This window comes from Varroa jacobsoni, unplaced genomic scaffold (genome assembly GCF_002532875.2).
Source record: "Varroa jacobsoni isolate VJ856 unplaced genomic scaffold, vjacob_1.0 scaffold_479, whole genome shotgun sequence".
Taxonomy (NCBI): Eukaryota; Metazoa; Arthropoda; class Arachnida; order Mesostigmata; family Varroidae; genus Varroa; species Varroa jacobsoni.
The window spans coordinates 44,688-59,857 of NW_019213381.1; the positions used below are offsets into that span (position 1 = coordinate 44,688).

Here is a 15,170-nt window from a genome sequence, read left to right on the forward strand (position 1 = left end):
AACAGTTTTGTGTCCTACCTAATAGGGCGTATACGTCACAGGCAGATTTTTAAACCCACTGACAACGGGGTGCGGAAGGACATCGTAACCGCATACACATAAATCTCTTTGTTATCAAATTATGAATAAGTTTCTCTGCGCTCGGGTTATCGTGATGATAGTTACGGATTAGCGAAGATTTGGCTGACAGCGGAAACATTAGCCGCAGTTGCATGCAGCCAAAACGCGAAAGGGTATTCTGCCTGACTGAGCATTCTCCCAACAACGGTTATACGGCTTAAGATTTGCATCGTTGCAGAGCTTCACAGCTACCTACCACCGGCGAAATTCGGCAAAAAAATTGGTCATTATGGTCGTATGTCACTCAATACCGAGTCAACTATTGAGATACAACGCTAAGCCGCAATTTGTCTATAGATTCAGAAATTTCATGAGATGGTGGAGCTTGAAGTTCATCGGACTTGAAGAGGTTAATGACGGTCGTATGGCGGCAGATCATCTTTTCACGATCTTGCATAACAAGCGCCTTGAGATGATCGTCAGCAAACTCAGACGTCCGGTCAGAGTGATGTACATGCTTTAGGTCCCAAACACCATATTTGAACTTCGTAAATCACGCTTCGGCAGTGGCTCAGCGATAGAGTCGTTACTCTACATACGGCAAATTTTCCCTGGTGTTTCGTCGTGGTAGCGTTGCGGCATTCATGAAATGCATAGCATATAAGGTAACAAAAAAATGTACTTTTCATCCACGTGGAACTTGAATTTTTAATTTTTTCGTACACTATCGATAAAGTAAACAACAAATAAGGAAACGTAGAAAAGAGCTCTAACCCTGTGATTAGCCCGATTGTAGTGCAACCGTTGACAGTATTATTTTGTATGAATGATGCAACCAGGTTGTCAAAAGCTCTTCTACAAGCAGTCACATAAGACTCTCTGTCGAGTATTAACCTATGATACCGCAACTGGACTAGACATATATACACGCATTCCTGCTAAACTGAGCTGAACTTTAGGGCCATTAAGTTTTGATTATAAAGTTAGCATTGACGGCACCCGATTTCATATATGAAGCGGCCTATATGGTCCCACCTCTCCCTGACCCACAAAGTCCCCAAGGTGACCAAGGTCAATAAAGTGACTTTCATAAAACGTAAGTTGCTTTCAGTTTATTTTCAAAACGTATCTTTGGGAAAGTCGAAGCTGCGGCTATACATGAGGCGACTCTCGTACTTCCTAGTCGTTCAACAAAGGTTCGATGAAATTTAGTACAATATAGAGCTGTTCTATATTACCTCACCTTTTATAATTTGGTTACACGAAAGATGCACATCTTTCTATAATAGAGCCACAATAGACCTCGAAGATGTTGAAGGTATTTACATTTCAACACTTATCTGCTAGGAAAAACAGTGTGGCTTAGATATAGTCCTTCATTTCCCAATATACGATATCGATGTGATTTCAGTGAACGGAAATTCGTTGAACAGAAAAGTTGTGTTATCTGTTTGTAAATACCAATTCCAGTTATCGTGTCTCACCACTACTATACCGGTTACTTCTACGTTCGTTTATGCTCTGCCGTCTGTCACGGTTCTGTCAAGATATTATACACACTTTATTTGACGCCTAGCTATTTACTGAATTGAAAATTAAAAAAAAATAAAGTCAACAAAAACGGGCAACGGGAATGTAAATGTTAGAAATAATAAGGGCCAATGCAATGCATCATCAATCAGATCAACCTAACTATTTGCTATAGTTTAAGAGCCTTACCTAATTAAGGACACCAATCGATATTTTTAACATAATCCCGCAACGCTGTAGCGGTTTCTTTGCGAGGACAATATAACGCCGGTGAACGTCGCATGCGCCCTCTCTTACACGTCGCAGGGACTTTATTCTTCGTCCATAATTGTCGTTATTTTATCATGGCCGCCCGTATGTGTCAATGTGATTATTACCGTCATTATAGTCAACGCCGTTATTTAATAGATCTTGATCTCCGGCATCTTTCTGGCCTCGGTCATCGGTCACTTATGCATTTTGTCGTCATGATTATTGTCATGAAGATCAGTCCTATTGTTGTTTGGCCTTTTCTATTTACTTTGTCCTCCTTCTCTGGCTGTTCGTGCCCTATGGCCGTTTGTCAGAGCTACAGTTATCATTGGCGGCATTTTGTCACATGCTGGTTTTCCTTTCATAGCAATAATCAATAGTATTGCTAAAATATTCGTGTTAAAAGTAAACGCAAGACAATACTCGCTGTATAATGATTAGTACATTCAACATCGCTTTTTTTTTATCTTTATTACTATTATTATTATTATTGTAAAAATTAATTAAAAAATAAAAAGAGTAGTATATCATTGTGGCGCGCCTGACGATCGTCTTGCCACAATATGGCTATAGTCAGAGGGCTGTTATTTTAAATATTTGTCCTTTCTTCAGGTTCTTCTCTGAAGGTGGTCCTTGCGCTGTACTATAACATCAGTACGATTCGTTTGTGCGACGGACTGTTGAATGTTGTTGTTATTGTAGTCGCTGAGTAACCGAGTGAATAGTCATTTTTATGTTTGTATGTGTGTGCGCCCGCGCTTCTTGAGAACACCTCCATGCTCATTCCGGGGGTGTCTGTCTGCGCAAAACGGAAAATTAGCTCGGCTTAACCTACGGTGATAGCTTACTCAGTGTAGAGATTACACAAACAAAAAAAAGTTTATTATATCAAACAAACTACGGTAACGTCGTCATATTTATCGAAATATTTAACGGGACCGACCTATAGAAATAGGTCGGCAATTTTATTTACGATGTATTTATATATATATATATATACTTATAAAACAAACGGAAGCAAAGGATGAGAACAAGATGACAAAGAACAAATACTACTATACAATCATATCTATAAATGTGACGTATATATATATATAATGTGGTAATGTTTAGGTGTTCAAATCTTTGTTGGTGTTTCTTTGTTGCAATCTTGTTGTGGCCATTGTTTCTTTGTTTAGAATTAGTCAGCAGGTCCAGCGACAGGGTTCTGATTAGTCAGAATCAGGGTGACGATTAAAAGGTGTGGTAATCTGAAGTGGAGCTGAACTTAGGGACGAGTAGAGTTCGGGACGGGGCAGCGTGTTTATCCGGCTTATGCCCTTATCAAACAATCAACAGGCTTTTTGATGGCTCAACAAGAGAATCAGTTGAAAACTGTTGTTTGCGTGTTATTATCGAACATTGTCTCATTTTAACGATACCCACACTATCACTCTAATTAATATGGCAAACGATGCTAGTTCAACTGATCCTCAATAGTGTCTATGTTGTCCAGCTTCCGTAGGTAATTCCACATTTATTGGATAGCATATTTAGTAAATAAATGTATTTCTCTTTTAGCAATACGGTGGCTGATAGCAGAGACGTCAGCCTGCTATTCATTACATCGATTTCTGTTAGTTCTCTATATATCCCATCAGCGTTATTACTATTAGCAATTTATTATCTATACGCACAGAAACTTTAAAGCGACACCCAATTTAAATAATCTAAACAAGTCAGGACCCAAGTGGGGTTGCGTTTACATTCTCGTCCTATCTCTTCGTTTCAGGCCAACTATCCGGTTAATCTACGAATATCAATAATCGTCGTCAGCAGCATCATCAGTTTAACATTTCAATAGCTAATACTCGGTCCTGACAAAAATCTCCACTTATCATTAGGGATACAAACAAGATGGGGAAAGAGATAAAGCGGGTCAAAACAAATAAAACAGTCCCGTCTAGGAAGGACGGCCACTGTTTAGATGGCGTATTTGGTTTTTTTTTTTCCGTAGTATTCCAAACTGGATTTGTTCTTGTCATTTTTATGGTTGCAGTGATTGATAATTGTCGGTGAGGAGAGGGATTTATGTTATGTCCATTTTCGTTCGTCCACCATCATCGGGTACGGAGAATCATTGTTTCCATCTTCGTCAGCAATGCTGTTAATAATATCACTGCTAGTATAGTATCGTTTCTCTTTTATATATATATATATATATATATATATATATATATATATATATAATCATAAAAGATTTCCATTCTTTATTATTGTTGTTGTTGCTGTTGTTCTTATCATCGTTCATTATGTCTCGTCACATTATTATTACTGTTACATATACGCATTCGATTATTGTTATTATTTAACCAGTCAATATTTATAAATAAAACAAAATAAATAATAACAGTCCAAAGAGATAACGTCCGTAAAAACTGACGAGACCAGGCGCCTTCTCGCAAAAGAATCCCATACCATCACCTAGGGGCTATCGGGCTAGTAACAACGGCCCGATTAGCAACCCGAACGAGCGAAATGGTTGACTTCGACGAGGTGAGCCCTGGCGTCAAAACAGAAAATGGGTGAAACAAGATCGACAGTGGTATACTTGCTGAATATATATATATATATATATATATATATATATATATATATATATATATATTGTAGGTGACTTTTCACCTCGACCGAAACTCTCGGGGGCGAAACAAACCCCTTCCCTTTCGGTAAAACGAATTAATTATGTTATTTCATTCATTAGTATAATGTTGACATCAAAGCAGCTCAACAGCTGCACCGACCATGATAGCAGAAGTTCAAAGCACAAAATCGTTTAAATCAGTCCGCCAATAGCACGTCTAATGACTTACTATGATGGAGACGGCGGCGGCGGCGGCGGCGGCGGCGTCGGCACCCCATGCTCTACCTACTCCCTAAAATCAAACTAAAGGTTTCAAGCGTGAGTGTAATTAATTGTCGCGCTTGCTAGTCGTAGTAAAAGTAACATAGAACGGCATTCAAACGTGTTTGTCTGTATGTGTGGATAGGTTTATAGAGGTGTCTGCATACGTAGGGTGTTGAATAAGGATTATATGGGTCACGCAGCATTAATATGCTTTATTGGGTACCTTTTGATCCGACAGACAGCCAGAGAGGATGTCAGTTGTGCATACTACTGGTTTCATTTTCTTGTGTTTTTCTGACAGAGAAAAACGCTGCTAGAGCATTACGGCGGCACGTACGACAAGAATACGCCGCTTCATAAATACATTCACTTTGAAGACGTACAGATGGATGGGCAGATGGTCGATAGACAATGTTGCAAGCGGCAGAACTATATCGAATCGGAAGTACAGTAGATATCTTACATGTACTTAGATTTATATCTATATATATATATATATATATATATAAAGTGGGTGAGAGAGAGAGAGAGAGAGAGAGAGAGCGAGCGAGCGAGAGGGAGGGAGATGGAGATGGAGATGGAGATCTCGTTTTCATTTGATTTTCTTTGCTTTTTTTTCTAGCTACAATAATAAATAATGACGATAAATTATAGAGCAGACGCGCTTATAACAGGTGGCGTTACTCCACTAGTAACGAGATTGCAGTCGATAATTTAGACAACATTTGAATCTCCTCCTATGAGCAAACCGATGCCGTTAGTACGGACCCATACTCGTGGTATTTGCCTTCTGGATCAGGTGGGTTCTCGTCGAGATTCGAAGGGGTAGATTTCGCCTATATCAACGATGGAAGGTTAGCCTTATTCCAAGGCAAAAAGATACGTCCTACTGGGGCGTTGCTATTCTGCACAATACCGTACATGAACGTACACGGGACAAACTCTACTGCCACACTAACACCTTTCAAAAAAATACATCACCATGATTATCTTCTGATGTCATGTGAGTTGACTCGACACGACAGGCTGCAGCCCGTAGCGGCTGACGTCTGTAACCCAAAAACGACACACAAACAACCCACTCAGGAACAATCAAATGCCAAAATTCGTTCGCACAGGACCCAGTATTGGTAGTAGAACAATTGCTATTTGTATACTTCTAGCAATAGATAAGCTATAACAACAACAAAAAAACCAGAGATTACAGACAATAGCGAAAACATGCCTTCAAAACTGTTTGTTGTTTCCATTTTTTAAAATATAACCGTAACCACGTACACCGTAGCGAGCCGATATCGTCGCCAATGGATACGCTAACTATATCGCCACCTAAATCTATACATCAATTACAGGTCCGTCCGGTTCTCAATCGTTTGAAGAAGCTGATGAATTAAGCCCCACGTGCCCTACGAAATCGTGCAACGGGAACGCCTTTGTCTTAGTTACAATAGATATTAGTAATAAACAGTTTGTCCGGCACGAACGTTCTAGCATTTGTTGTTGTTTGTAACACGTTTGATAAAATAACTGAGGCTGGTTAACAGTGACTAGGGAGCTAAGGGAAAGGATGAACCTGTCCGATCGGCTGTACGCCATCGGCCGCCAGCGCAGCCAACCCCTTCAGTTCTAAGAAATTGCACACCAAATAAATTCACAGATACTCTCATATGTATTCAGCCATTATTATAATAGTAGTAGCCGTTATTGAACGACAATCATCATATACTACCGTTACTATACAGTGATTATTACTGTTGTTAATATGGTACTAATCATATAACAATGATATTAATTGCTAAAATGTCAATAGTCAACGCTTTTGTGCTACACACAGATACAAAAATGATCTTTCTTGTTATTGGCCACCTTTAACAGGTGCGTGTAAGAAAGCCGAAGATATAGCTCTGTCGTAGTGGGGGGTAGAATCCAGCTGCCAGAGTTACTCATTATGGCAGGGAGCATAGCAGTCCTTGTCGACCACCGTCTAACAATCGATCGATCAATCAACTAGATCTTGCCGCACAACTGTATTTGCCCATCCTTCCGTCTAGTTTGTACGTAGATTCATACGATCGAGGTAGTAGTGCCTCGTGACGGTTCCATCCTACGCGTAAATGACGCCAACGGACGGCTCAAGTCCCGCTCAAAAACAAGAAGCAAGTCTACACAAGCAGAACTAGTCACTGCCGTTATCTCTAGAGAAAGCACTGCATGTTCACAGCTGTACGTACGTGCCATTCTGCGCTATCCGGAAACAGGAATAAGCACGCCACCGAAGAAATGTATACCAGTAGTACATTCCGATCTCCGCTGTTGCTATTTCCTCCTTGGTACCATTATCACTTTCTTCTGCCGTAAAAATGAAGCCCGATGTCACAGTCCCTGTACGATAGCAACTTAGACCCGACAGCTTGCTAATGGGAGATTTAATCTTATTATTGTCTTAGAATAAATCGGCATGTTTAGTTGATGACTCGTTGTCGTCGTCAGCTGCAGGTCTAGCCGCACTAACAGAAGCTAGTAGTCAATCAGTGCTGATGATTATTGGAATTCTATTCTTGTTTTCTCCTAATCTCTCGTATATCGTCCACGTTAATATAACCATTGACTGGAAGCACACTGACGAAGTATTTCGCAATCGCGTACAAAATTTTGTCTATTTCTGCCCATGTCTAGTCTGTACTAGGGCAAGCAGTAGCAGTGGCCGCAGCCGAACACGGGGAGGCTAAAACAGAGCTCTTTTCTCCAGTCCCATGGCAAAACGAATGTATCGCAGGCCGCTTATAAGAAGGAAATAAATGATTTTCTGTCAAAGGAAAGCGCGTCTGTTTATTTATGTGTTGTTTTTACTCGAACTTATCATTCCGTCTGCTGCAGCAGCAGCAGCAGCAGCTTCCGAAATCGTTGACGCACTCGTTAAAATATAGCAGCCGTACATGTCGTACGTAAACGGCAGGAAAATTTTCCTTCCGTGCTTATGCAGACGTAGTTACGCTTCAGTGCATCACCAGGGGCAAATGCAAGTGTCACAGTCGTAAACATGACCTTGGACTGATCGACTGAAGCGTAAATTGTAAAGTTCTGCACTGTTGTTCCTGTTGTCATTGTTGCGGTTGTTGTTAGTGGTCTTGCGAGACCTACGACTGCCATCTGCGGAATCACCAGGATCGAATAACTCGAAGAATGGTCTGGTTAGTTATTCCGACTCAATGAATGTGTGTATAATACGCATTAGATTGATGTAAATGGGGTCGTTGTCTGTTACATTCAATTTGGCGGCGTAAATAAATAGTATACAGCATCTAATTCATCTGTTGATTAATTGGCAGTAACAAAAAATGGGTTTCGTATAGCTGATGATGGCAGGGGCTTGTTTTCCTTCGTACGCTTCATGCAGTTGCACGGGCCTAAATAGAAAAAAGGAACTAAGCTCACCGCAAATAACACTCCGTTTTCATTCGTTGCCGCTTTCGGTACCGCCTACTACATGACTTGACCAATATTATTATTCCCACGGAATCCCACTTTACTCGATCGGTACCAAAGAATATAAGGGCAACGTCTGTTTCGACAGCGTCCTAAACATGAGACCGACAAGAGCACGGCAAATCGTGGCGTGTATGTGTACGTGTACGTGCAGACGTCTATTCACAACTCGACAACACCGCGCTGTCGCTTATTACTTGCTTTTACTATCATTGTTGCCACTCTGTATATTGGAGGTAGTAGCAGCAGCAGTAGCAATGACAAGAACAGGTAACTAGACGAGTGAGATGGACTGCAGGACCATTAGGCGCATATTACCAAACAGCTACGTCGAATAGTCAAGGCAAGAGGGAAAGCCCTGGGCCTATTATTAGTGCTAATCTGTCGAGAGTAGTTGAAAAATATGGAGACAGACGCTATTTCTATTTCTAGGTGATTTAAGTACAGGGGTACTGCTTACGCGGAATTGATATGATTCTTTGTGATTGAATACGATGTTTATAATATATAAATACAACGAGCACTGCTGGCGCATTGATAACTACCACTGCTACTACGAAAATAATATTGTAGTGGCCTACAGAGTTCCCTTGTTTTGGGAAAAAAAAAAAAAAAAAACTACCCATTGTTAACTCGCCTGGTTCGACGATGCCTTTCTGACAGTTGAGATCATTATGTCATCGTTTCCGCGTATAACATCGTCTCCGTTCGAACAGCCAATGTACAGGGCATGCACGCACAATGATGCGATAAATTAGGGTAACTTATCAATAGTTGTAAGATCGTCATGTCGAATGGTTACATAGTCCAACTTGATCAACAATACCCCTCATATTTCTGGCTAAATTCAATGTAAACCGTTGAAACGTATCAAAATGAAATAAATCCAACGGGTACTGCTCGATTGTTTTTCACAGCCCCCTGTTGTTAGTTTTTTCAGTATTGATAATTAAAATGATGATCGTCATAGGTATGTCAGCCATATTCATCCTATTAGATATAAGAGCGTGTTAGGATTAGGCAAAGTGACGGTATAGGATAAGGAACACAGTATTTTTGATTCCAGTGTATGTAGAAAAAATTGTTGTTCTATGTCTATGATTCCTACTTATCATAGACAGAGGTTACGTAGGCGAGGTGAGCATAGATCGCCCCGAACTTTCAACCGTTCTTGCAAATCCCAGCTCGAACGCAAAACAAAACAAAACAAAGAAAAAAAAGCCGAATGTTTAATGACGACGGCACACTTGTTTTCTCTTCTCCCTCTCTGTCGTTATCTCTGTCGCTTTTTTCGTCCGCTTCTCAAAGCTGGGTCGTTTTGTCTTTCCATAGGTGAAGTGTCCTCGAGTAGAGTAGTATCTTGCTTTGGAGAACAGTGCACTGTGTTTACTATAAACGAAGAACGAAGGGTCACGGTAAACAGCGATAGCAAAGAGGCAAATCGTAAAGCAGCGGGAACAGACGTATATATAGATATATGTATGTATGTATATATATATATATATATATTTGACTGATGTGTATATATTGATGCGCGTTAACTCAGCGACTAACTACCCCGCCACTTACTAACTTAAGCAGGACTCAATTACCTCCGTTAACTTGTTGTTGAATGTTTCGCGTATCCATCGAAAGATACAAAATAGATGTTTGTTTTTTTTTAATGCATCTTCTTAACTTCGTTCCCCCTTTATATCATCATCATCATTATTAATATTGTGTAATAATTATCGGCATTGTCATTTAGGGCATATAGTTAGTAGCATATAGGACTTGTCTAATCGTGCGGTACGCTACGCGGTTCGGTCTTCAGATTACGACTGGCCTTGAGGAGCCGGCGTTCGATTTTTGCATTTCGAAGCAGTGAGCACCGAAGAGGTAACTGTTCAATTGTTTGTCTCATTTCCGATAGCCAGAAAAGTTTCCTCTACACTTAGTTCGGTACCGAGTTCAGAGAGGAACCTGCTGTGGCATTGTTATTGCAGCATTCACTATTGAGCAACAAGCTGCTTGATTACGCCACCAGCACGAACACTGTTTCATGAGTACTATTATCGTTATATTATATGTAATCGTTACTATGGAAACGCCTTCGCAGCATCTCTGCGCCCAGCGTCCAACGTACGGTGGTCTATTAATATGACATATAATTTATATGACTGGCGAGTTGTGATCCGTTCTGTCGTAATCATGCTATGGGCTACTAATAATATAATAATAGCAGCATTAATTATAGTAAAAGTATCGTATACAGAGAGAGAGAGGTACGCCATTAAATGGCCAGCAGGCTTGATTTCCCTCAAAAATCAGCAGCTACCTGAGCAAACGGGATCAAAAGAATAACAAATTCTATTGACCAAACAAGCAGCTCAAGTGGTTAAAGGTTTACTCCAAACGTGTTCTTGTTGATGGCATTGCTATTCTGTCGATCTCAGGCCAAACTCGTGGCACAACGAGACGCGAACGTCCTAGCATTTTGCCAGACAAGAATGACCTTCGGGGTTACCTTTCCAGTGAATGGCTTTCTTGCCTGCTGTTTGTTCGTTTTATTCGTCAGCTTTTACCGGCGAGTTAGGGTGCTATGTTTGGGGGGCGGAGAGCCAATACAATCGCTCCGCGCTCCAGCGTTTGACTTTTCTGTCTCCGAAGAGGGCGTCCCATAGCCTAGACAGGGCACAGCGCCTGTTCCAGGGCGCCTCTTGTCTCATGCTGCAACGGCCGGTGGTACCTTGAGGTACATCTGATCAGCCGACAATCTGATCGCAGATGTGTGTTTGTAGAGGGCATATCTAGTCATACGGGTATATTCGCGATGTGTGCCTTCAACTGCGTACGCACACATTATCGGCGTTGTTGTTGTTGTTGTTATTATTATCGATATTGTGATATTTCAGGGAAGTTACAGCAGTGCGCTTGTCGTGGAACAAGTTGCATAACTGACATCGGGCGGGATTTGTCAATTAGTTCCCTTCAGCGTCAATAGGTAATAATAATGTTATGCTATTTTGTTATTGTTGCCTGTTGCACACCATGTTGTTATTATTATTATTATTGTTATTAATGATGTTGTCATTTTGTCGTGATCTGGGAGAGGTTCATTATCGTGGATCACTATATTTGATGCGGTAGGTAATCTGTAACGGTAATCAGAATAAAGTTTACTCTGTTTGTCTATCTGTGTCCGTCTGTACTTCTTTTACTGTAGTTTGTCGATACAATTATCTACCTGAACTTGACATTTCTGGCCATTGTTATAGTTTGTTAGTTTTCATTTTTCTGTGTACACTTGTATCCTTTGTCTGCTTTCTCTTACGGTTTAGTATTTGCATTCGTCTCACAACAACTCAACTCAATGGCGCTCGTCAACTAGTCAATCAATCAATCAATCAGTTAGTCGATCATATTGATAAATGATCGTCATCATACACAATAAATCAACCGACAACGTCGCCGTTTTCTATCTTACTCAGCTTGCCGCACACGTCGGATTACCGTTATAGATATATATATATATATATATATATATATATATATATATATATATATATATATTCACGATCATCATCATTATTATTGTCGTATGATTATTATTATTCCTCATCGATCAATCAACTAACCAACAAATCAATGAACCATCCGTCAACCAATCAACCAATGAATGATCAATCAAAGAAGCAATCAATCAACCAACCAACCAAAACTAAGAGATCATATGTGCTTGAGCGCCTCGTGAACCCGACGGCCGGCTTACATGCGTCGTTTGCACAATTTTCAACTGGACACAACTGTCCATATCCTGGTGCACGATATACTACTGTATACACAAAATAACCCGACAGAACGACGCGGTCGGGTGGAGGGCCATAACATTGAATAGGCGATCGCCGAAACGTTTAACAGCGTCACCAAGAAACACAACTAAAGAGACAATCAATCAATCAACTAGGACCGACCCTTGTTCCCCTACCCACTATCGCCTTTAATGATCCTTTTTTTTAACTCGCTGCCTTTTCTCCTCTTTTTTGCCCCATTCGTTTAATGAAGCACGAGCAGCAGTTGCCCGCTACCAACACAACGAGCTCTTGTTTTTTTTTTGTTTTTCTTCCTTCGGCAGGACTACACGGGTATTCGGGGTGTTGCACTTCACACCTGCACGCACGCACGCACGCACGCACACACACACACACACACACACACGCACCCGCACACGCGCACACACACAGGCACACACGCATACACGGTATCGTTCTTTCGTGGAAGACGGCAAATGTAGCCCGACAGTTATTTGCAACCTTACAATGATTCCGCGCCAGCGTGAATGTATCGTCGCTCGGCTGCAGATGGGTTGGAAAGATAAGACGAAAATGCATCGTCAGCATAACACCTTCTATACCCTTAAATATATTAATCCGTAATTACAGTTTGCTGGTGTGGGTTGATCCGTGCTTCCCCCTTAGTATTACCATTAGAACGCTAACTGCCATCGTTCGTCGGTATGCATGTCGTGTCATCACGGAAGTGTTGCGCTTTGCTCTGCGCGCTCGATCTGAGGTCGACAGCTTGATCTAGACCTTCAAGGGTACTTCACTCCAATGAAGTTCACGACTTTGAGCTCATCGCGGATGGATTGGATAAATCAGTTAATAAATCACCTTGTAGCGACGTCATAGTGAGTCGCTGAATTTTTGCAGAAGTCTGCTGCTGAGCATCAGTTAATCAGCAACCATTATGGACAATCACTCGCGACACACATATACATATATAATTTTATCCGGTGCCATTTCAAATCACGATTACGCTTCTAGCAGGCCACCACGGGCCCCAAAACGTCGTCTAAGCCTTATTTTTCATTTAGGTTCTTTCTACACAGTGAACAGATGTGCGAGACGTCGACTAACAGGACGTCGAGCTCCCATTACAACAATGTTCACCCAGCTTGACCCCATTCACCCGTTCGATCAATCAGCTGTACATTCGCTTTAGCTCCTCTACTAGTTTTAGTCAGTCAAATGACTTTCTATACGAATCGTAATAATAGAGCACAGACAAGATGTCACCTAAGTCGACAGTAACAATATTATACTATAATAGGTAAATCGTCGATCAATCACGCTCCGCGCAAGCGTATCTCACGCCAACGGAGTTCGGTGTCTTATTGATATCTAATCGATGTATGTATACATAAATGTGTGTATCGAGTTCTGTCTGCTTTATGTATTACATACTGTATTTGTATGTATTAGTACTATTTATCCACTTCAGCTGTATTCGAGTGCTCTGTGTATTGTTTGTTTTTTTGAAATAATTCTTTTCGCCCACCCGCTAGGTGTCCATTTAAAATATATGAAGGACATCCCTGTGGACACCTCACCGGTTGGCTTCAGTCACGATTCGTAAGTTGGATTAGTGACTCGAGCCGGTAGTAATAAATGTCTGGATTTTCGTATTGGGTGTGTTCGGCCCTGATCGCTCCTGCTCAGAACGAATGCCAAGTTCACGAGTGAGTTTGAGAGGATATGGCTAGTAATAGTACTGTTGTCGTAGTGGTAGTATACTTGTTACCATTATTATAACTTGCTTCTTCTCGAGTTTCGAGTCGCAATAGACTTTGTGTTTTTCTATCATCTAGGGACCAGCAATACATCGTGTGTATATGTGTGTGTTTGTTTGTCTAGAACGAGATTGTTGAGTCGTTATGATAAATCAATAATATTATTCAACGATTCAAAAATTATCCCGAACGAAATTGTAGTAGCGGTAGTGATCGTAACGGATAATAATAATAATTGAGTAGCGAGTGGGCTGAGCCGTTTTGACTGAACGCGCGAGTTATCAGTGACTTACAATAATAGCAAATGATAGATACAATGCGAGCGTCAAAAAATCTACCTTCGTCGATTTAAGAGCCTCCCCTAAATAACTTAATAATAATTAGCTCTTTACGACCGAGTAGGTAGCAGCTCCGTCGTGTGTACGTAGGTATGTGGCTGCGTCAATGAATGTGTTTGCTTTTTCTAGATTTATGTCTGTATAACCATCGTTATTTAGGACTTGGAAGCAACTGGGGCATCTTTTTTCTTATTTACGTTAACACTCGCCATCCGTCGTTCTTGACGACGGACCCGCATGTGATGATTATTATTAGCCTTACTAGTAGTAGCTGAAGTAGTATGTTTATTGGTATAAGCCAGCTGAAGTTGCTAGCAGGACCCGCGTGTCGCCTACCGTACCCTCACAGGAGACGGATGCTGGTCCGTTCTTTCACCCCCTACACTCTGTTCTTCCGCTGCCTAGAGGGCTAGCGCGGGCACCTGTATATAGCGGTAGATGTACAGCCGATAGTCCTTGGAGGCGAGCACGACACTACCGTCGTCCATGAGGGCGACATCGAAACATTGCGCGTGCTTCACCTTGGACTCGAGCGCGTTCACGAGCTGGCCATCCTGCGTGAAGATGGTGATGTTGAAGTTGTTGTGATTGTCCGCAACCAAAATCTCACCCTGTTGGTTGATGCATACACCTAAGCGCATCCAAATAGTATGAAATTATATCGAATCAAAGATACAACATTAGTGAATTATAGTGTATATAGTTTGCGGGTCTGTCCACACATTGTATACAAACCACACAACAATAATCGATCGTAAAAATAACAATAATGCGCAAGATAGTTAAACATATTATATAATTTACGATCTATAGTGTTTGATTGTCTAGATCGTATGGTTCCTATCTACAATGCAATAAGTCTCAAAACGCTACGGTGACTGGCAGTGTTCATAACGTGTATAAGACGCGTAATTATAGGGCATGAGATTGAGAAGTCTATTAAATCGAGCCAATTTACTGTACCTGAAGATGGGTGGCAATGTCTAATTTGCAAGAAAACATAACTGCCAATCAACAGAGTTTTAAAAGAGAAGATTCAAAAATGAGAAATGGTAAAATATACATT

At 41.0% G+C, this 15,170-nt stretch overlaps 1 protein-coding gene across 3 annotated transcripts in view; it reads right to left on the reverse strand.

Moving 5' to 3' along the window:
• Window positions 1–1,800: 1,800 nt before the first annotated feature.
• brat (tripartite motif-containing protein brain tumor) overlaps window positions 1,801–15,170 on the reverse strand; it is a 72,427-nt gene continuing 59,057 nt past the window's right edge. For all 3 annotated transcript variants that reach the window (XM_022833796.2, XM_022833797.2, XM_022833798.2), the window contains one exon: window positions 1,801–14,735. In XM_022833796.2, the coding sequence (XP_022689531.1) occupies window positions 14,506–14,735 (230 nt within the window). In that variant the 3' untranslated portion in view covers window positions 1,801–14,505. The remainder of the gene's footprint in view (window positions 14,736–15,170) is intronic.